Source organism: Pygocentrus nattereri, chromosome 14 (genome assembly GCF_015220715.1).
Source record: "Pygocentrus nattereri isolate fPygNat1 chromosome 14, fPygNat1.pri, whole genome shotgun sequence".
Classification (NCBI taxonomy): Eukaryota; Metazoa; Chordata; class Actinopteri; order Characiformes; family Serrasalmidae; genus Pygocentrus; species Pygocentrus nattereri.
The window spans coordinates 37,107,595-37,131,785 of record NC_051224.1 but is presented as its reverse complement, the minus strand read 5'-3'; the positions used below and the strand labels follow the sequence as shown (position 1 = coordinate 37,131,785).

At 37.5% G+C, this 24,191-nt stretch overlaps 1 protein-coding gene across 1 annotated transcript in view; it reads right to left on the bottom strand.

Annotated features, from left to right (window-relative positions):
- Window positions 1-10,947: 10,947 nt before the first annotated feature.
- The window catches only part of LOC108436682, a 41,969-nt gene continuing 28,725 nt past the window's right edge, over window positions 10,948-24,191 (bottom strand). Inside the window, exons 12-28 of the mRNA XM_037544624.1 lie at window positions 23,448-23,720; window positions 22,651-22,953; window positions 22,232-22,534; window positions 21,225-21,497; window positions 20,429-20,731; window positions 20,010-20,312; window positions 19,003-19,275; window positions 18,207-18,509; window positions 17,788-18,090; window positions 16,781-17,053; window positions 15,973-16,287; window positions 15,551-15,856; window positions 14,943-15,215; window positions 13,856-14,170; window positions 13,434-13,739; window positions 11,710-11,864; window positions 10,948-10,969 (exon numbers count right to left, since the gene is read on the bottom strand). Of these exons, the coding sequence (XP_037400521.1) occupies window positions 10,961-10,969; window positions 11,710-11,864; window positions 13,434-13,739; window positions 13,856-14,170; window positions 14,943-15,215; window positions 15,551-15,856; window positions 15,973-16,287; window positions 16,781-17,053; window positions 17,788-18,090; window positions 18,207-18,509; window positions 19,003-19,275; window positions 20,010-20,312; window positions 20,429-20,731; window positions 21,225-21,497; window positions 22,232-22,534; window positions 22,651-22,953; window positions 23,448-23,720 (4,589 nt within the window). The 3' untranslated portion in view covers window positions 10,948-10,960. The remainder of the gene's footprint in view (window positions 10,970-11,709; window positions 11,865-13,433; window positions 13,740-13,855; window positions 14,171-14,942; window positions 15,216-15,550; window positions 15,857-15,972; window positions 16,288-16,780; window positions 17,054-17,787; window positions 18,091-18,206; window positions 18,510-19,002; window positions 19,276-20,009; window positions 20,313-20,428; window positions 20,732-21,224; window positions 21,498-22,231; window positions 22,535-22,650; window positions 22,954-23,447; window positions 23,721-24,191) is intronic.

Below are 24,191 nucleotides of genomic sequence, written 5' to 3'. Positions count from 1 at the left end.
TTGAATATCTATATGAATTTGGCCATTTTCTGATCAAAAATATGCTTGAAAAATGACAATGGCGAAGTGCTTTTAGCCCAAGGAACTCCAGTTCCCAGAAGACCTTAGGCTAATCAGCACCAACCAGACACACCTGTAGACCTCCGCATTTAAGGGCCTTGCAAACAGCAACCTGTGTTACATCTTTATAGAGGGGTGACCGGTACAGTACTTTTTGCGTCTGTCTATAAGAGAATTGAAAAGACATGGAGAGAAAAGGGGGTTAAAAAGAAAAACAGCTCCCAAAGAAAAGTAGAGAAAAGAAAAGAGGGTTAAAATGCAAACAGCTCCCAAAAAAAACGAACAGTAGAGAAAAGTAAAGAATAAAGAAAAGAGTGTTAAAAAGAGAAACGGCTCCCAAAGAAAAGAAGAGAAATGGAAAAGGAGAGAGTGAAAGTAACTTCATTTCTGAGGCCTGCCTTTGTTTGAGCATGATGCCTCAGTATCCCTTGTGAATGTCACAGCCATTCATAACTGGGTAATAAACTGTATATATGTAACTGGGTATTAAATTATGTAATATTGGAAAATAAAAATAAATAAAGGACCGTGCAAACTGTGTTAAAGTTTCAAAATGTATTTTATTATCAGCTGCTTTCAGCATAGATAGTTTGTAGAAGTCAATGAGACTGTACATGCTTGATGAACTAGATGCCTTACTGTTCTATCAATGTGGTGATAAAACCTTGTTATGTCTGAAGAGGCAGGTAAGCATATAGACACCTACAGAAAATGCTGTAATGCTAGTTTTGTGAAGATACCTGTGTTCCCACCAGGACTATATAACGATGACAAGCCCTGGTTTAATGCCAGACTGAAACAGTTGCACCGGTCTAAAGAAGCAGCAAACTGGAGTGGAGATTGGGCTCTGTACATTCCGGCTAGGAACACACTCAACAAAGAAATCAGAGCTGCTGAAAACAAGCCTAGTAGTACGATGTCCACAAATGAGCCATCAACCTACTGGAAGTGCCTGTAGAACATCACCAGGTACAAAAGAACACTTCCCCCACGCCCCAGACAATGGGCAACCGTCAGCTGGCTGATGAGCTTAACATCTTGCAGAGAACATGCAGAGAAGATCTCCACTGACTCGTACCACCCTGGACACCACCTGTTCCAGCTCCTTCCTTCTGGTCCGGCACTTCAGTCAGATGAGGATCAGGACATCCAGGCTAGAGAAGAGCTTCTTGCTTGGTCACGACAGGTCATGTTGTTTTTGTATCATTTTGGAATGGCCTCAGCAATTTAACCAGTTTGACTATTTGATGAAAATATGCAAGTGTGCAAAATGGTGGAAAATGCAATGAGACTTCACTTTCTTCAGCTCAAAGTTCAGCTGAGCTGTTATGAAGTTTGACCCATAATATGCAGTAAACCAAAATTGTGACACTAGGGGGCGACAGACTCCTTTTTTTGGTTAAGTTAGTCTGGACTCTTAACCAGACTGTATTACTAGAGGGCGCCAGAGGCTGCCTGTATGGTGATGTGCATCCAATGTTATTAGAATATGACAAATGCATGGCCATAAGCTGACCATTGCATTTGATGGCACCCAATTAAACTTGGATTATGTTAAAATTGGTAGTATCTCTTCTATCACTGTCCACTCGTGAAAGGTGCATCAAAGGTGGTTTTATGTACTTACATTTTTAAACTACATTTCCAAAAGAAATTTGTTGGTGTGAAGAAATGTAACTATATGTTAAGGTTCAATTCCATCCACTGAAAGGGTTTTTATAGAGAACCAAATGTGATTGTTCTTTGGCATTGCAACAAAGTCCTTTTGACGCCTTCTTATATTTAAGATTGTACAGTTAGTCCAGAGATTTACAGCTATTTTAGAACAAAAACAGGTATAACAGTTTGACACTTCACTGGTGCGTTGGAGGAGGATGGGTTCCCTTTTTGAGTCTTGGCTCCTCTCAAAGTTTAGTTTTTCTTGCCATTCTCACCCTTGGTGATGCTCACTGGGATTTTCTGTAAAGGTGCCTGTTGTAAAAAGTGCCTTGTGAATGAATTTTGACTTGACTATTAAAATGTCAACATTGTAATGCTTTAATTAAGCCTTATCAATCTTATCAAGAGAAAATTCACTGTGTACCAACAAGTAACTTTATTGAGACTTTATTTTGTAAAAAAATGTTTCAGCCCTCATGCAAGGCTCTAATCAGACGTACAAAAGACAATATAAAGCCCATCATTTTAAACACTGTCCCTGATTGGGGCCCAAACACCCCCTCAACTGGTAGCCTAAGCACTAAACAATGAATGACTCAAAGGTTGAACTTCTTCACTGATATTTCCAACCTAGTGAGAAGAATAAAAAAGACTGAGACAAACAAAGAATAATCAGTTTCAATTAAGTGTCTTTGGAGATGATGCGTCTAGACGACAACCAAAAAGTTTCCCTAGATTGATGAAGTTTCAGTGTGACTAAACTTCATCTATACAAACATAGAAAAAGCACCTGTTTTAAACAGTGTTATATGGTGTTTGTGTGCTGTTCTGTACATCTGATAAAGGCCTTGAATGAGGCCTGAAACGTCATGTTTAAACAAATGAAGGCAGAGTTTGTGTCGGTATTAAATGGATGTTGACTTGAAGTAGGCTGTTATTAACCAGTTATTAGCAATTTACTGCCTGCTTATTACTACATTATTAATTTTCCATCGAGTGGAAAAGACATTTTCATAGCACCAGCAATGCTCTTATTAACAAGCCAGTAGTTGTCAATTTTCTGGCTGCTTATTTCTACATTATTAAGCAGTAGAGTGACTGGAGTTTTTTGTACTGCATTAAACAGTGTGTTGGTTACAACTTCTAGTCTAAAATGACAATGGATCAGTGAATGGAATGAAATAAGCTAATTACTGCATTATTATTACTATTATTATTATTATTATTACTATTATTACTATTACTATTATTATTATTATTATTATTATTAAGCAGTAATTATGGCAGAACAAGCATTTTCAAAGCACCAGTAATGCTTTTATTAAATGTTAGCAAGCCAATAATTGGTAATTAACTGGCTACTTATTATTAAATTATTAAGCAGTAATTTGGGTGTCAGCGATGGACTTGCAACCTCACCAGGGTTTATCCTGCCTTTCGCCTGATGACAGCTGGGATGGGCTCCAGCATCCCCCTGCAACCCTGAGGGAGGAGTGGATTAGAAGATGTGTGTGTGTGTGTGTGTGTGTGTGTGTGTGTGTGTGTGTGTGTGTGTGTGTAATTTGGATGTAACAACTATTATCACAGCACCACGAATGCCTTAAGCAATTGACAATTAACTAGCTGCTTATTACCACATTAAGGAGTGACTAATGTGATATAACCTTTTCATTGCATTTTTTGTGTGTAGTTTACCACTTTTGATCTAAGGTTTCACTTCATTTAGCAAAGATTTGCTCTCGTGGTGTGGTGGGGTAAGGAAAATAAAATAAAAATAAAATAGGCACTCAACTGGTTTTAAAGTCTTTTACATCAAGATCAAGACAAGACCATTAATTTGTGATTAGACTTAAGTATTACAATATACTGTAATGCACAAATGAAAGTGCCCTTAATGCTTACTACAGTCTATATATGGCTTATAAAGTAGCAATAAGCATTTAATTAACTTGCAGTTATTGATAAGTTCATTTTCAGCTGCTGGCTTAATAAGGCTTAATATGGAGAATGGATAACGGACACCGAACATGATGTGATGAATATTTATAATATATAATACACAAAGTGTCTTGGGAATTGCGTAGTTCAACTTGGTTGTTGCTTATAAAACAATAATGAGTAGCCTGATAATCACTAATTACTGGCTTGTTTGGATTTAATAAGCACATTAAGGCCATTATAATGCCCCCTGTACTGAAATGTTACCTGTAGATCTACTTGGAAAATGGGATGACTAAAATATATAAAATACGAGGCAGGGGATATATTTCACACCTCTTTCAAAATCATGACTAGAATTTTTGAAGCATTTGTAATTGGTTTTTCAGTTATAAAGTTCAAGTACTATGATGGTCTAGATAAATGGTAACTGCTGTAGGAGATGGAGTGAACATGAGAATGAATCATTTTATAAACTAAAGTGCTTGTCTTATTTTGAAAAAATGTCCACATGCAAAATACTGTCTTTTTCAGTTTAGCAACCTTGCAACAGAATGTTTCAGTGCTCAGCAGGTGCACCAGGGGCTGGTTTCTGAGCCCCCTTGAGATTAAGCCTTCAAACGCATGAGAAGATCCTGAGAGAGATAGAATATTCAAATGCAGGCAGTGAGACGAGTGCAGAGAGCGAGACAGGCCTACCAGTTCTCACCCGCAGCCTTCAGTCTTTGTGTGACCACATGCTAAACATACCTGTAACATCTACCTGCAACTCTAATCTCTTTACAGTGGTGTTTGATAGGAACCAGGTGTCACAATGCCTACAACACAAATATAGACAATTTATTTACTGTCCAAACTGCAGAAATGGATCACTGTTGTAAGTGGGATGTTTGAGCGTGAAGACACCTCTTGAAGTTTCATGAACCTCCACATTATGTGAAGGTTGCATACCAATTTTTGGTACATCAATACCAAAAGGATCCCTTGTATTGATGTGCAGGCGGGGGCTGTCCCCTCCACTTTTTGAAATTATGTGAGAACATTTTGAGAAGTTGTGGGATGGTTGGCGAAAAAAGTACATAGCTGAGTTGCAAAAGAAGCTTCAGATATCAATTATAATGTAGCGAATATGGCTCTTCAGGGGTTCTTTAGTAATGGCAATCACTCAACACAGAACCATAAGTTCTATATAGAACCATTTAGCTCAAATAGTCAAATGCTCACATCGTTCTTTGTGTCATTTTGAAATTTTGAAACAAATTTCAAATTGTTTGTTAGATTGATGGAGACATGGAGAAATGATGGAGAAAGTCTTGCATATTGTTCTGTATAGAACCTTTTTGAAACTCATTCCATATAGCACCAAAACGGTTCTTCTATTGTTACTTGGACCAATAGAAGAAGCTTTTTTGGTGCTATATAGAACCATATACAACACATTCTCCATCAATCTAAAGAACCATTTAACATATTTAAAGAACCAGTGAATGAAATCGTCCTACATAGAACTTATGGTTCTAAATAGAGCCATTTCATTTCGTAAGGAACCCTTGAAGGGGAGGGGGGGTGAAACAACAGAACATGTTAAAATGAACAAAAAAAGTTATGACGAATAATGGAGAAATGTTCAAGTGCCTGGACTATTTCTTTGTCACTACTTAAATGTAAGCAAATTTGTGACGTGACCATGTTCAGATTGTTTTATTTATATATATATAAAAAATTCAATTTTTTTAAGTCTTTCCATTAAAGCTGGACTCTCAGTTGGATTTGATCTGCTGATTAGATGCATTTGTCACTATTTGTGATCAGCATGTTGTCAAGAGGGATAAATACTGAGAAATTTGGAAATTCATGTTAAAATTTCAAAATTTTTCGTCTTCATACTTCATACATTCTTTATAATTTCTTTAAAAAAGTTTAGCGTTAAATTAGAAAGTAATGCAAACAGAAGCATTTTCACTAGCGATCTCAGACGTTTGGTCCCCACTGCAGCTGTTAGTTAGAGTTCAGAACTCTGATCAACCCCTTAAAATCCCAGGCTTATTAAATACTAAGGCTTAGTATTTAGTACATGAACTTAACTGCAAACTGGCCAAGCTATTCTTAAGTTAAAGGAATCTGCAGTAATACTTTGGAGTTGCTGGTGGGGTTAAAGCTAAAACAGGTAGTTTTGTTTAGTCATATCCAGTAATGACAAAAGGAACACCTACCTGCCCTGGAATTACACTCAACCGTTCTTTAATGTGCTGTGAACAGTTGTTGACTTGTCATAATGTCTATTAATAGTCTTCCCTAATGTGTGAAATGGACTTTCTTTCTCATCCTAGATCTCCTGAAAGTACTAGGCTTTGCATTGCAAGTCTTTTTTGAGTTAAACAATCTTTTATGTTCAAATTCAGTACTACAAACATTCAATCATATCGACTAATTGTGCCATAAATGACATAAAATAAGGTCAGAATTTAACATTGTTCTTAAATAAGCAAAGCTATCTTACACTCATGGTGCTTGTACAAGTAATCTTGGAAAAAAATATATTCTCAATTTGGGATGATTTCACTTGCTACAATGTTTTGTTTTAATGTATATGAAGATGGAACTTTTATTAGTTTACATCTGATGTCTCTATGGCTTTGCTCTATGATAGTTTTGAACCACGTGATGAAAAAACAGTGTTTTATTAGTATGTGAGACCTGAAGGAGTGAAGAGACCATAACACAAGTTATTCTCTTCCAGATCCGTGAAAAAAACCTCAGCCATTAAAGGTGATTAAATACTTTTTTAATGTAAAACAAGCATTAAACCTAAACTCACTTATGGTGGAGGTGCTTCTTGTCAGCTGACCATCTAAAGAATAATTTGCCTTCGTAGACTCTGTTCATGCAAGCATAGCAGATCTTTAAATAAAGTTCCTGGAACCGTTGTTGACCTCTGGACACCTGGTTTCTCGGTTCTTTCAGTTGATCATAGTTCAGCGGGTGAGCGCAACTTGCTTTTCAGGCTCTCTTTCGCTTCCTCTTTGTGTTCACAGTAGCAGAACAGGTCTGTGTATGAACTTTCTAGAGACATCCTTGAGCATCTGTTTTCTTGCCTTTGAAGAACAGGTGATGGGGTTTGTGCACTGAAAGTTACAGGTGTATGTAAAAGTTTTAAAAACTTCAGTCAAATGAAATGTTTGGCTCATTTTAATGCACAATTTCTGTTAAACATGCTGCAAAACCAAAACATTTCAAATGTGTCATTTGTACAGGCCATGTTTTGTTTGATTGTTCCATCCATTTGGTCGAACTCAGCATATAAACAGTAATTGTGCATTTAAACATGCAAAATGTTCTCTGTAGATGATTCTTAGTGTCATCTTGATATCAGACTCAATCATCACATGGCCTAAAGCTTAACAACACCTTATTGCAAGTTTATATTTGTTTATATAATTGAAGCCAAATGATACATGTGCATATGCATGGGTTTTAAAAAAGGTGAAGCCTTTCATTTTATCTTACTTTATTGTGACAGGGTTTAATTCACTAAAATAATCATAATGATTACTGTGCTTTGTGATGTTGTTGTGCAAGAAAAAGAGTTTTATGTTTAATACTGTTGCTCTTTTTCAACACAAGACAATGATAAATGAAATTTTATTCAGTTGCCGTTGAGTATTTTTGGCTTCTGATTGCTGGTGTTTTTATTTATTTATTTATTTATTTATTTTAGCTTCTCGAACATTGTGCCAGCAATCCCTGTAACACGTTAAGGCTGGTTGGCATGAATGACATGAATTCATCATGAATACACTCATTTTCTTTTAGACATTGAAAGGGTCTGTTTGTGATCTACCATGTGAAAGTTTCATTTGCTGACCGTTGTATTGCAATCTTAAGATATATGGCAGAGGGTGAAAACTGCCCCAGTTTCTTCTAAAAAAGTGACACTTTTTAATCCCACAAACGGGGAAATTTCACCTCCGCATTTAACCCGTCCGTGAAGTCAAACACCACACACACACAATAGGGGCAGTGAGCACACTTGCCCAGAGTGGTGGGCAGCCCTATCCATGGCGCCCAGGGAGCAATTGGGGGTTAGATGTCTTGCTCAAGGATTCCTCAGTCATGGGCTGCTGGCACTGGGGATGGAACCAGCAACCTTCTGGTCAAAGGGCCAGGTCCCGAACCTCCAGCCCACGACTGCCCCCACTTTCCCTAAAACTACTGCCTGTTTATTTTTTTAAGCATTATGATTTAGAAAATAAATGTAAAGCAATGTGACCTTTAATACAGCTGCAATTCATTCTTATATCAAATAAAACTCGGCTTTTCTTAAACCTGAATAACCAACCAAATAAATAAGCAAATAAAGTTAATTTAATAAACTTAAAAGTTAATTTCTTGATAATAAACACAAAAACTAAAAACTTAAAAGGGGGAATTGACCCAATTTGAAGTTGCATCCTAAGCCACCCAACTATTCATCCACCCCATGCCAGTGTATAACCTTGGTCAACTTGGCTGCAGTTCAGTGTATTTATGCTCTTTCCTCTGGTTTGTCGTTTCTACATAGTTAAAACCCACTTTATAGTTTTAGTAAAAGTCACAGTTAGTAGAAACCATGAATGTCGTGAAATCAATGTCCAAAAAGTTCTTTTATTAGTCATTTTATTCCGGCCATAAACTAGGATGAAAGTATGACAGCAGCATCTTCGCTCACACATTTAAAGACATAAAATGATCAGCAGAAAACAGATTTTAGGAAATAAGCGACACAGTTTTGCCGGATTTTTCCAGCTGTGCTCCCTTCATCATCATTTCATCTGAAAAACACGTAAAAGAAAGAGAGAAGTTACACACATACAGTGGTGCCAAAAATATTCGGACACTTCAGCTGTTTAACCACTGTTGAACTTTAATGAAGCCCTGTACGTCACTTCATTAAAGTGTTTAATAAAATGATTCTGAATGGATCATGAACTCCTAAGGCACTGGGGACTGGCTCGCGGCAGTGAACTCGCCATCCTGCGTCTGCACATCCGGGTACTGGACCACGTCACTCACCATCCTGCCACTGCCATCAGTTCACGAGACTTGCTTTGTTGATGAAGTGAAAATAAGTCCACAAGTGCACTTTTGACTGTTTTTAATCTGACCGTACAGTAAAGTTACTGTAAAATAGTTCATCATCTTAGTTTTAGGGTTTAACTCAACAATGAACAGAATCAGTAAAACAGAAATAAAGAATCTCCACTGATGAAGGATTAAGAAGGATAATTTTTGAATTGAAGGTGGTAATCCAGGCAATTTGAACAATATTGTTTGTTCCTTTTTAAAAAAAAAAAATCTGCTTCTATGTCCTACAAAAACAAAAAAAGCCTTCAACAGCCCTATTAAATAAATGACATTTTATATATAATTCACATATATAGAATCTTACGTGATGTTTACAAAATGAATAGTAAAAACAATAACCATGCAAGGTTGGAGATATATACTAATTGACAAATTCTTATAAAATAATACATCACATATACATTTTGAGGTCCCTCTGAAAAAAGTAGACTTTGTTTTTTTTAAGGGGGCAATAGTTGACCACCTCATTAAATGAGAGCATTTTGGATAATTAGATGAGGAAACCTGACAACTTGAAGATATCATTTTTGAAAATGCTAATCCTAAAGTCCAGCTGAAAAGTTTATCCAATTGAAAAAAAAAAAAAAACTAAAACAACATTTAGAAATTGGGTTTTATTCAAAAACAATGAATCTACTTTTCACTGAATGGAGTGAATCAGGTGTTTTCTTACCAGATGTGTCAGTGACCATTGTACCTTTATCCCAGTAGTCAAAAGCACCGTCACAGTGACAGACAGCAAACACTCCATATCGCCTAATCGTCTATCTGTTGAGGCTCAAATGTTCTAGACTTTACTGCCTCCATGCACAGTGTACAAACCTGTAAAGGTTCCATGAACATCTGTTCAGGTCATTCTATCATCAAACCAGAAGATGACCATTCTGATCTGTGATTTTCTTTCACCTTCATGTGAAGAAAAATTGCACTCACTTTATGCTAAAAGACTATTGGTTACTGGAGCCCACTTGCCATTTTAAAGCAACCCTTAAAAATTTGGGCCACACTTATTTTTCATCATGGTGTTTAACCAGGTTACAGGTTCAAAAAACTCAATCATTTAACGCTGGCTGACTTCTTAAAGTAAAATCATGATTTTTTTTCAGTCTACATATTCATCATAATGAATAAATGCTCATTTATAGTGGGAGAGCTTCTCACCAGCTGCTCAGATAAGCACAGCAGATCTTTACATAGAGTTCACCCACAATGTTGACGTCTTGGTCCCAACACCTGTTTCCTCACTTCTTTCAGCTGGTCAAAGTTTAGCATGTGAGAGCGTCTGGCTTTTCAGACTTTATCTCACTTCTTGTTTGTGCTCACAGTAGTGGAACAGATCTACGTACAAACTTTCTAGACAGACCTCTGACCTCAGCACTGGCTCTTTCTTAAATAGACAAAGTTCATAAGAAATTGTTATTTGTTAATGTCTTTTAACAATGTATTAAATGGCAGAGTTTATTAAGAAGTACATTTGGGTGGGAAAGTTTGAACACCCCCCATCAAATTACATGTTACAAGTTAATGCCTTCTCTACTGGGAACAAATTTACACATCATTTACATTTATAGTGCCATAACTTTTGCACAGATCACTTTTTTATGTTTGTTTTTCCCCAATAAGTTCAACTCAGCTTAATAACTTAATAAGTTAAGTTCAACTTATTAACTTTCCCTAAAATCAATAAATAAAGAATAAATAAAATGTATGTTAAATTAAGTTCTAAACATATTTTATAATTGATATATGACCTAATTACATATAAAGTTACTAGCTATGAAATATAACAGCTATGAAATTTTATGGCACAATTTCTATTTAAAATAAACCAAAAAATCTGCCTTAACTTTTTACTCAGGCTAACATTTTACTCAACCTAAATGGGAGTTAAGTGTATTCATGCTCTTACTTCTTGTTTGTAGTTTGTCATTTAAAGTCTTTTATGCTTTTGACAAAAATGCATTTATTACAATCCACTGGTATTGTACCGCTTTTTTAAAGAAAAAGCAAAAACATATAATTTAATTGTCAGTTATTTTATTCTTATATCAAGGATGGGAGTATAAGAGTAACATCTCCACTCACACATTTAGAAACAGAAAATAACAGAAAACAGATTTCAGAAAATATGATCTTATAAAACATTCAATAAATTTCTCTATTTGTGCTCCATTCATCGTCATTTTGTCTGAAAAACACAGATAAACAGAGAAGTTACACACACGCAGTGGAAATTTCAAACATTTAACCACTGGTGAACTTTAATAAAGTTCTTTAGGTCAATTTTATAAAAAAAAAACTTTTAACACAACATCAAGCTGACGGTCTACTCTTTGTGTGGAGAACGCCTGGAGAAGAACTCCATCCAGATGCCACCAGGGCTACTGTGAAGCTCAGAGATCATCAGAATCTAAGGCTGTATTTCTTATAATGGTTTTGCTGAACTTGAGCTCATTGACCAGACTGTGATTGTTTTAAATTATTAAAATGTTTATTCTTTTACATAAATAGTTGCAACTGTAACAACTGCAATTTCCCTCTGGGATCAATAAAGGATTCTGATTCTGATTCTGATCTCAGAAGGCAATTAGGATGTAAAAATATGACTTTTTCTTAAATTGTCTTTCTCAGGATCTTGAGATACTACGTTGATCATTTTGGGGTAATATATCAACATTTCAACATTTTGAATTTTGATATTTTATGATCACTTAACATTATTTTGAGTTATTATTTTTAGATGTGAAACAGAGACACATGCATTTTTTCACTTTTTTTGACATCACTGAAAATGCCTGTTGCCATTTATATTGTGTGCAAATTTCATAATGGATGGACCGAAAGACCAAAATTGCTTAGAAAAAAGTCTGGTTCCATTGACTTACATTAAAAGTAAAGTTTTTTCCTTCTCTTGTAAAGTATCTTTACCTTATAGAGGCATTGGGCAGTGCTGTAGAGGAGAGAGAAGAGGAAGAGGAAGATGAAGGATGAGGCGGTGGACCACAAGCTGTTGAACTCGTCCTCCTCCAAAGGGTCCACATTGCATTGTATATACCATCCAGGATCTGGCCATGGAAGGTCACCTGAAACACACAAACATGAAAACTAACATGTACTGAATACATATATCACTGTGTGTATGTATTGAATTTACTGAATATTGTTTATGATTAGTACATAAGCAAGAACTCTACAAGACAACACTGGCATTTCTTTACTTTATGGGTGCCCGATTTGAGAATGCAGGAATGGCTGGATATCAGATAATACCGAACTTTTTTGTAACCTTTATTGTAGTTTTAAATTTTACTGTTTTTTATCATAAAATGCATGGGAAATTATTGTCACTTTGCAGCCTAACCAATGTGCAGTCTTGTTAGTAGAGCTGCTCTGACAAAGGCTGGGGGGTTGGGTGTCTTGCCCAAGGAGCCACATCTGGCTCATTTACTGCCCTGTTGCAGCACTGCACCAGAATTAGATTTTAAGGTAAAAATAAAATAATCCTCCTTTGCAGTAAAATAAAGTTCTGCTGATCGTCCCCACCAATTTAGTTGTTTCCAATTCCATCCACTACTTAGGACTCCCCCAATCACACGAAACTACCAGTGCTAGGACGGTGAAGGTTGCGCCCCCTTGCTGATCATTTTTAACAACAAATGGTTTTAAACTGGGGAGTTAATGTTTAACTGCTAATTTACCCTTTAACCCTGAAGACTGGCACACATGTTAGTCACCATAGCAACACGCACAATAGTCTTGCCTAGCTAGTAGCTAATGAAACGGCAAAGAAAAAGACTTAAGATGAACACAGATAATTTTGGGACGAATGGACTCATTATGAATGTAAATCACTTCAGCTGGTTTCCTGATGTGTTTAACCTCCAACAAGAAACTGTCAAACGCTAAAAAGTTGCGAGGCTGAAGGCAGCTTCTGTTTCACCAGCTACTTGTGCAAATTTCCCCCGTTCCACCTTAAATGGTGAAGCAGGTCCATATTTACAGCCAAGATGGTAAAATGGATATGTTGTGGCTCCCGAGGTGGTTTTTGTTGAAAGGAAAAAATGGCTCTTCTTAGCATTTGGGCTGCTGACCTCTAAACTATATGATGTCAAATGCAATTACGCTGAATTATTGTTCTAAGCTTTGCAATAATAATAATAATACATGTATATGTGAATATAAGCTCATATTTCTGAGGGTCAATTAAGATCATCTACCAATTTCCCATAAACCTTATGCCTTACTCATATGTGAACACATAACAATAAACACAAGCAGATCATGAACAAAAACAGAGACAGCAGAAGACAGAGCAGAACAACATCCATCCAAGACACAGAACACACTGAAACATGCAGAGGCCAGGATGTAAACTATAAGGACAGATTTGATATATATATATTTTAATCATTTTCAGGATTGCATCAAAGTCATTTGATTATATGCAAACAAGAAGCACAAAAACAAGTAAACACAGAGATACAAAACACAAAGGAGGCATCATGACAAATAGCATCTCAGGCCGTTCAGGTGAACAGGAGGAACCATCTCAATCAGCCAGATACAGCTGCAGTGATGCTTCCTGACCGTCTCGGTCTGAGAGGACACTCAACGACAATCTGACACAGGACATATAGGACAGTTGACTTTACTCAGTGATGTTGTGTGAATTGCTGGTGTGTTGTTACTCTTCATGTTGGCGTCTTTGACCGCACAAGCGAATTTTTCACTGTTGTACTGCTTTCCAGTCACGGTTAAGTAGCTGAGGACAATGAGTTTGTTGTCTTTTTTTATGATGGTGGCGGTGCTGTTGCCCTCTGTGTATTGACCGTTGTTCACTTGCCACATGATGTACGCATTCGCGAGATCAGAGCTGCTGACCTCACAAACCAGGGACACCGAGTCAGAGTCACTGACAGGCTTATCCGGCTTGTAAATGACAATAGAGGGACGTTGTCCTACATGAGAAAAGATGATATTTAAATTAGACGATACAAGATAGAAGATACACACATTTCAGAAGAAGTGTTTTAATACCGTCTAAGAAGATTTGACTCCAGTATAAAACACTCACCTCCTCTTTTAACACTGATTTTGTCAGAAGTTGTTATTTGGTCTCTTGAGGCTGAACACTTCACCTCTGTACCTGAAAACCAGACGGACTCTTCAAGGGTCAGTGTGCTAGTTTTGGTAAATGATGATCCTGCCTGTTTAACACCACCATCACGAATATTAAGAGACTCCTTTCTCAGGCCTGAAACTGTCCATGACACTTTTGCTTCTTTCACCTGCTTCTTATTATCACCATTTATGACACACTCGATTACTGCTTTTTTGAGTAGAAAAAGTTCTTTTGCTTGAGGTGGATTGATTTTCAGAGAGAACTGATCTACATAAAAAAGAAAAAACAAATATTAATAATACTAATAAGGAAAACAACCATAAAAAGGATGATGGGTTAATTGGTTGTGTGTTGAGATCTGTACATTGATGTATAGTATTGTGCAAATGTCAGAGAACAAGGACCAAGTTATTCATATATCTGGAGACGTTTCTGAGGAGGCTGGATAGAAGATAGTTAACTTGCATAAGGAAGAAGAATGTCAAAGGAAAATGGAAAATACAGGATTTTCCAAAAATGGAAAGTTGAGTCAGGACCACTTCATCAAACAAAATATATAGTTTCCATTTGCAGTAAGATATATTTGGCAGTATGGCTCTGTTTGGGGACCTCCTTGCCCGTCTATGTACATGCATGGAAAGGCAGGGAGAGCAGCAGAAGACCCCAACAATGACCAGACCAGGTAAACCCGCAGCCGGCAGGAGGTTGCAAAGTGGCTTGCAGAGGAAAAAAGCTAAAGCAGACTAAATATGCAGCCTGACATTTAGCCAATCATTTGCATAGCAGACGATCAGCTAAGCCATCTGTTAATTGAGATGAGCTAAAAACAGCTGGTGATCTGAGACTGGGGCCTGAGCTTGACTTCACGGTCTCTGTAAACTAATGCTACGCACAATTTTAAATGATTACTAAACAAATTGGAGACCTGGTAGACCAAGAATGCTTTAATTCCTTTAATTATTCAGTGTGTATAATAGTGTATAATTAAATACCAATGTAATTGTTATCATGCCTACATAATATAAAGACACTAGATTACCTCTAGGTGACAGATTATCTGAGTATATTCTGCCCCCGTGTGTGACTTCACAGGTGTATTTAGTTCCTGGGCTCAAAGACGTCATATTATCATCAAAGACACTGACTTTTCTGTAAGAACCCGAGTCATTTTCTGTGGTTTTCCAGTCTCGGCCTCTGACTTCACGGTCATTCTTTTTCCACCTGATACTGAGGGGCTTTGGATAGAAGTCCTCAAGGATACACATTATGGATTGGCCAAATTCCATCAGACGGATTTTTGGTGGAGAGTTTGCTATAAAATAAAGAAAAAGTTGCTTAATTTAAGTGCGTTAAACCTCCAAGGATGAACAATACAAAACATGCACTTAAATGTAATGGTGTACAATCTTACAGATATCCCGACTACCATGTTACCCATACTGCATGTGTTTGTACCTTTATGCACAGCAATATCACTAACTTTACATTTCATTGTAAGCTCCACTGTTTTGTACAGCAAGATAATAAACAATATTTAATGAACCATATTACTAATAGCATAAACACAGGCCTAGGGCTCCCTATCAACTCCATCAGAACACTGTAAACTACGAATTACATTAGGAAAGTGATGAGAGGTCACTTTACTCTTAGATGGTGAGCTCGTTCTCGGCTGGACGTCATTCTGTATGTTGGCGTCTTTGACTGCACAGGTGATTTCTGCACTGTTGTACTGCTGTCCAGTCACGGTTAAGTAGCTGAGGACAATCAGTGTGTTGTCATTTTTGTTGATGGTGGTCATACTGTTGCCTTCTATGTACTGACCACCGTTCACTTTCCACATGACATAGACATTTGCCAAATCAGAGCTGCTGACCTCACAAACCAGGGACACCGAGTCAGAGTCACTGACAGTCTTATCCGGCTTGTAAATGACAATAGAGGGACGTTGTCCTACATGAGAAAAGATGATATTTAAATTAGACGATACAAGATAGAAGATACACACATTTCAGAAGAAGTGTTTTAATACCGTCTAAGAAGATTTGACTCCAGTATAAAACACTCACCTCCTCTTTTAACACTGATTTTGTCAGAGGTTGTTCTTTGGTCCACTGAAGTGTAGCAAATCACTTCTGCGCCTGAAAACCAGACGGACTCTTCAAGGGTCAGTGTGCTAGTTTTGGTAAATGCTGATCCTGCCTGTGTAACACCACCAACACGAACATCGCCAGTTGCTGGGCTCCGACCTCCAACTGTCCATGACACTGTAGCTCCTTCCACCTCCTTCCTACTATCACCAGTTAAGACACACTCGAGTACTGCTCTCTGGTTTATAAACAGCTCCTTTGCTGGTGGTGGATTGATTTTCAGAGATGACTGAACTATATGAACAAGACAAACACATAGTATTAATATTATCAAGGACAACAAAGTTAAACAGAACCACAAATTAGTTGATTGTGCATTAATATCAGTATATATTGATGTACAGCACTGTGCAGAGTCAGAGAACACAATTTATTTATTTAATTTCCTGTCAACGGAGGAATTAATTAATTCATTTTTCTGGAGACATTTCTGAGGAGATTACAAACAAGATGTTCACCTTGCATAAGGAGTCTCCAGAAATGGAGTTAAAATCATTAATAAAAGAAAAAGAAAGAATTAGACTACTAAACGCCATGCAAGACCACCTGGAAGACCACAGAAACTGTCCCCATCTGATAAACAGTACTTTAAGCTGTCGTCTATAAGAAAGAGCAGAAATGTAATAATTCTGACTTTTGCACAGTAGTGTATATTCATATATCTGGTAAAAATATATCTGTGTTTGAAATGAATTATGACTACATAAGCGCAATAACACTAGATTACCTCTAGATGACAGATTATCTGAGTATGTTCTGCCCCCGTGTGTGACTTCACAGGTGTACTTGGTTCCTGGGCTCGAAGATGCCAGATTTGCTTCGAGGACACTGACCGCTCGGTAAGAACCCGAGTCATTTTCTGTGGTTTTCCAGTCCCGTCCTCGGACTTCACGGTCATCCTTTTTCCATTTTATCCTCAAGGACTTTGGGTAAAAGTCCTCAATGATACACATAATGGACTGGCCAAATTCCACCAGGCGGATAGTTGGTGGAGAGTTTGCTATAAAATAAAGAAAAAAATAGTTTAATTTACCTGCAGTAAATTTCCAAAGATGAACAATACAAAACAAACACTTAGACGTGATGGTGAGGACGACCTATTCCAGGAAGACGCTTTCAGATCTATTGACTGTCATGTCATTTGTGCTACATGCATTTATACCTTTATCTACAACAATATGACTCACTTCAGGTTTGATTATAAGCTCTAATGATTTATACAGCTGGGTATTAAATAATACGCAATGATCAACATAGTTTAGACTTAGGCCTAGGTCTCCATATTAACTCCCTACTCTAATAGAAGATATAGGGGTAAACATTACTAGAGCTCTGCTACATAATATTTGCATAAACATGCCAGAAACATGTCACGGAAGATGTTATATCCTGTTATGAACTGTCTAGACAGACTGTATTCAGTATATATCAGTGTCTTGTTTCCATTACCAGTAAGTGTTATTACAGATACCATAACGCTGGAAGCAGATACACCTGAAGTCCCATAGTAAATATTGGTGTGTGTTCTAGTTAGCCACCATCAAACAGACCTCTTTAACTTCTATTATTTGTTCTATGTCTGTTACTAAACAAGCAAACAGCAAGAAACAAGCCTATCAAACATACATATCAACAAACCATCTGATTGTGGGGGGTAAAGGTGAAAACTGAGTGCTGGTCTGAAAACAGTCTTAACTACAAGTTATATTAAGAAATGAATGGAAGTGACTTTACTCTTAGATGGTGAGCTCGTTCTTGGCTGGAGGTCATTCTGTATGTTGGCGTCTTTGACTGCACAGGTGATTTCTGCACTGTTGTACTGCTGTCCAGTCACGGTTAAATAGCTGAGGACAATCAGTGTGTTGTCATTTTTGATGGTGGTCATACTGTTGCCTTCTATGTACTGACCACCGTTCACTTTCCACATGATGTAGACATTTGCCAAATCAGAGCTGCTGACCTCACAAACCAGGGACACCGAGTCAGAGTCACTGACAGTCTTATCCGGCTTGTAAATGACAATAGAGGGACGTTGTCCTACATGAGAAAAGATCATATTTAAATTAGACGATACAAGATAGAAGATACACACATTTCAGAAGAAGTGTTTTAATACCGTCTAAGAAGATTTGACTCCAGTATAAAACACTCACCTCCTCTTTTAACACTGATTCTCTCAGAAGTTCTTGAGGTGGAGCAAATCACTTCTGTACCTGAAAACCAGACGGACTCTTCAAGGGTCAGTGTGCTAGTTTTGGTAAATGCTGATCCTGCCTGTGTAACACCACCAACACGAACATCGCCAGTTGCTGGGCTCCGACCTCCAGCTGTCCATGACACTGTAGCTCCTTCCACCTCCTTCCTACTAACACCAGTTAAGACACACTCGAGTACTGCTCTCTGGTTTATAAACAGCTCCTTTGCTGGTGGTGGATTGATTTTCAGAGATGACTGAACTATATGAACAAGACAAACACATAGTATTAATATTATCAAGGACAACAAAGTTAAACAGAACCACAAATTAGTTGATTGTGCATTAATATCAGTATATATTGATGTACAGCACTGTGCAGAGTCAGAGAACACAATTTATTTATTTAATTTCCTGTCAACGGAGGAATTAATTAATTCATTTTTCTGGAGACATTTCTGAGGAGATTACAAACAAGATGTTCACCTTGCATAAGGAGTCTCCAGAAATGGAGTTAAAATCATTAATAAAAGAAATAGAAAGAATTAGACTACTAAACGCCATGCAAGACCACCTGGAAGACCACAAAAACTGTCCCCATCTGATAAACAGTACTTTAAGCTGTCGTCTATAAGAAAGAGCAGAAATGTAATAATTCTGACTTTTGCACAGTAGTGTATATTCATATATCTGGTAAAAATATATCTGTGTTTGAAATGAATTATGACTACATAAGCGCAATAACACTAGATTACCTCTAGATGACAGATTATCTGAGTATTTTTTGCCCCCATGTGTGACTTCACAGGTGTATTTGGTTCCTGGGCTCGAAGATGCCAGATTTGCTTCGAGGACACTGACCGCTCGGTAAGAACCCGAGTCATTTTCTGTAGTTTTCCAGTCCCGTCCTCGGACTTCACGGTCATCCTTTTTCCATTTTATCCTCAAGGACTTTGGGTAAAAGTCCTCAATGATACACATAATGGACTGGCCAAATTCCACCAGGCGGATAGTTGGTGGAGAGTTTGCTATAAAATAAAGAAAAAAATAGTTTAATTTACCTGCAGTAAATTTCCAAAGATGAACAATACAAAACAAACACTTAGACGTGATGGTGAGGACGACCTATTCCAGGAAGACGCTTTCAGATCTATTGACTGTCATGTCATTTGTGCTACATGCATTTATACCTTTATCTACAACAATATGACTCACTTCAGGTTTGATTATAAGCTCTAATGATTTATACAGCTGGGTATTAAATAATACGCAATGATCAACATAGTTTAGACTTAGGCCTAGGTCTCCATATTAACTCCCTACTCTAATAGAAGATATAGGGGTAAACATTACTAGAGCTCTGCTACATAATATTTGCATAAACATGCCAGAAACATGTCACGGAAGATGTTATATCCTGTTATGAACTGTCTAGACAGACTGTATTCAGTATATATCAGTGTCTTGTTTCCATTACCAGTAAGTGTTATTACAGATACCATAACGCTGGAAGCAGATACACCTGAAGTCCCATAGTAAATATTGGTGTGTGTTCTAGTTAGCCACCATCAAACAGACCTCTTTAACTTCTATTATTTGTTCTATGTCTGTTACTAAACAAGCAAACAGCAAGAAACAAGCCTATCAAACATACATATCAACAAACCATCTGATTGTGGGGGGTAAAGGTGAAAACTGAGTGCTGGTCTGAAAACAGTCTTAACTACAAGTTATATTAAGAAATGAATGGAAGTGACTTTACTCTTAGATGGTGAGCTCGTTCTTGGCTGGAGGTCATTCTGTATGTTGGCGTCTTTGACTGCACAGGTGATTTCTGCACTGTTGTACTGCTGTCCAGTCACGGTTAAGTAGCTGAGGACAATCAGTGTGTTGTCATTTTTGATGGTGGTCATACTGTTGCCTTCTATGTACTGACCACCGTTCACTTTCCACATGATGTAGACATTTGCCAAATCAGAGCTGCTGACCTCACAAACCAGGGACACCGAGTCAGAGTCACTGACAGTCTTATCCGGCTTGTAAATGACAATAGAGGGACGTTGTCCTACATGAGAAAAGATCATATTTAAATTAGACGATACAAGATAGAAGATACACACATTTCAGAAGAAGTGTTTTAATACCGTCTAAGAAGATTTGACTCCAGTATAAAACACTCACCTCCTCTTTTAACACTGATTCTCTCAGAAGTTCTTGAGGTGGAGCAAATCACTTCTGTACCTGAAAACCAGACGGACTCTTCAAGGGTCAGTGTGCTAGTTTTGGTAAATGCTGATCCTGCCTGTGTAACACCACCAACACGAACATCGCCAGTTGCTGGGCTCCGACCTCCAGCTGTCCATGACACTGTAGCTCCTTCCACCTCCTTCCTACTAACACCAGTTAAGACACACTCGAGTACTGCTCTCTGGTTTATAAACAGCTCCTTTGCTGGTGGTGGATTGATTTTCAGAGATGACTGAACTATATGAACAAGAAAAACACATAGTATTAATATTATCAAGGACAACAAAGTTAAACAGAACCAGAAATTAGTTGATTGTGCATTAATATCAGTATATATTGATGTACAGCACTGTGCAGAGTCAGAGAACACAATTTATTTATTTAATTTCCTGTCAACGGAGGAATTAATTAATTCATTTTTCTGGAGACATTTCTGAGGAGATTACAAACAAGATGTTCACCTTGCATAAGGAGTCTCCAGAAATGGAGTTAAAATCATTAATAAAAGAAATAGAAAGAATTAGACTACTAAAAGCCATGCAAGACCACCTGGAAGACCACAAAAACTGTCCCCATCTGATAAACAGTACTTTAAGCTGTCGTCTATAAGAAAGAGCAGAAATGTAATAATTCTGACTTTTGCACAGTAGTGTATATTCATATATCTGGTAAAAATATATCTGTGTTTGAAATGAATTATGACTACATAAGCGCAATAACACTAGATTACCTCTAGATGACAGATTATCTGAGTATTTTTTGCCCCTGTGTGTGACTTCACAGGTGTACTTGGTTCCCGGGCTTGAAGATGCCAGATTTGCTTCGAGGACACTGACCGCTCGGTAAGAACCCGAGTCATTTTCTGTGGTTTTCCAGTCCCGTCCTCGGACTTCACGGTCATCCTTTTTCCATTTTATCCTCAAGGACTTTGGGTAAAAGTCCTCAATGATACACATAATGGACTGGCCAAATTCCACCAGGCGGATAGTTGGTGGAGAGTTTGCTATAAAATAAAGAAAAAAATTGTTTAATTTACCTGCAGTAAATTTCCAAAGATGAACAATACAAAACAAACACTTAGACGTGATGGTGAGGACGACCTATTCCAGGAAGACGCTTTCAGATATATTGACTGTCATGTCATTCGTGCTACATGCATTTATACCTTTATCTACAACAATATGACTCACTTCAGGTTTGATTATAAGCTCTAATGATTTATACAGCTGGGTATTAAATAATACGCAATGATCAACATAGTTTAGACTTAGGCCTAGGTCTCCATATTAACTCCCTACTCTAATAGAAGATATAGGGGTAAACATTACTAGAGCTCTGCTACATAATATTTGCATAAACATGCCAGAAACAAGTAATGGAAGATGTTATATCCTGTTATGAACTGTCTAGACAGACTGTATTCAGTATATATCAGTGTCTTGTTTCCATTACCAGTAACTGTTATTACAGATACCATAACGCTGGAAGCAGATACACCTGAAGTCCCATAGTAAATATTGGTGTGTGTTCTAGTTAGCCACCATCAAACAGACCTCTTTAACTTCTATTATTTGTTCTATGTCTGTTACTAAACAAGCAAACTGCAAGAAACAAGCCTATCAAACATACATATCAACAAACCATCTGATTGTGGGGGGTAAAGGTGAAAACTGAGTGCTGGTCTGAAAACAGTCTTAACTACAAGTTATATTAAGAAATGAATGGAAGTGACTTTACTCTTAGATGGTGAGCTCGTTCTTGGCTGGAGGTCATTCTGTATGTTGGCGTCTTTGACTGCACAGGTGATTTCTGCACTGTTGTACTGCTGTCCAGTCACGGTTAAGTAGCTGAGGACAATCAGTGTGTTGTCATTTTTGATGGTGGTCATACTGTTGCCTTCTATGTACTGACCACCGTTCACTTTCCACATGATGTAGACATTTGCCAAATCAGAGCTGCTGACCTCACAAACCAGGGACACCGAGTCAGAGTCACTGACAGTCTTATCCGGCTTGTAAATGACAATAGAGGGACGTTGTCCTACATGAGAAAAGATCATATTTAAATTAGACGATACCAGATAGAAGATACACACATTTCAGAAGAAGTGTTTTAATACCGTCTAAGAAGATTTGACTCCAGTATAAAACACTCACCTCCTCTTTTAACACTGATTCTCTCAGAAGTTCTTGAGGTGGAGCAAATCACTTCTGTACCTGAAAACCAGACGGACTCTTCAAGGGTCAGTGTGCTAGTTTTGGTAAATGCTGATCCTGCCTGTGTAACACCACCAACACGAACATCGCCAGTTGCTGGGCTCCGACCTCCAGCTGTCCATGACACTGTAGCTCCTTCCACCTCCTTCCTACTAACACCAGTTAAGACACACTCGAGTACTGCTCTCTGGTTTATAAACAGCTCCTTTGCTGGTGGTGGATTGATTTTCAGAGATGACTGAACTATATGAACAAGACAAACACATAGTATTAATATTATCAAGGACAACAAAGTTAAACAGAACCACAAATTAGTGGATTGTGCATTAATATCAGTATATATTGATGTACAGCACTGTGCAGAGTCAGAGAACACAATTTATTTATTTAATTTCCTGTCAATGGAGGAAGTAATTAATTCATTTTTCTGGAGACATTTCTGAGGAGAGTACAAACAAGATGTTCACCTTGCATAAGGAGTCTCCAGAAATAGAGTTAAAACCATTAATAAAAGAAATAGAAAGAATTAGACTACTAAAAGCCATGCAAGACCACCTGGAAGACCACAAAAACTGTCCCCATCTGATAAACAGTACTTTAAGCTGTCGTCTATAAGAAAGAGCAGAAATGTAATAATTCTGACTTTTGCACAGTAGTGTATATTCATATATCTGGTAAAAATATATCTGTGTTTGAAATGAATTATGACTACATAAGCGCAATAACACTAGATTTACCTCTAGATGACAGATTATCTGAGTATTTTTTGCCCCCGTGTGTGACTTCACAGGTGTATTTGGTTCCCGGGCTTGAAGATGCCAGATTTGCTTCGAGGACACTGACCGCTCGGTAAGAACCCGAGTCATTTTCTGTAGTTTTCCAGTCCCGTCCTCGGACTTCACGGTCATCCTTTTTCCATTTTATCCTCAAGGACTTTGGGTAAAAGTCCTCAATGATACACATAATGGACTGGCCAAATTCCACCAGGCGGATAGTTGGTGGAGAGTTTGCTATAAAATAAAGAAAAAAATTGTTTAATTTACCTGCAGTAAATTTCCAAAGATGAACAATACAAAACAAACACTTAGACGTGATGGTGAGGACGACCTATTCCAGGAAGACGCTTTCAGATATATTGACTGTCATGTCATTCGTGCTACATGCATTTATACCTTTATCTACAACAATATGACTCACTTCAGGTTTGATTATAAGCTCTAATGATTTATACAGCTGGGTATTAAATAATACGCAATGATCAACATAGTTTAGACTTAGGCCTAGGTCTCCATATTAACTCCCTACTCTAATAGAAGATATAGGGGTAAACATTACTAGAGCTCTGCTACATAATATTTGCATAAACATGCCAGAAACAAGTAATGGAAGATGTTATATCCTGTTATGAACTGTCTAGACAGACTGTATTCAGTATATATCAGTGTCTTGTTTCCATTACCAGTAACTGTTATTACAGATAC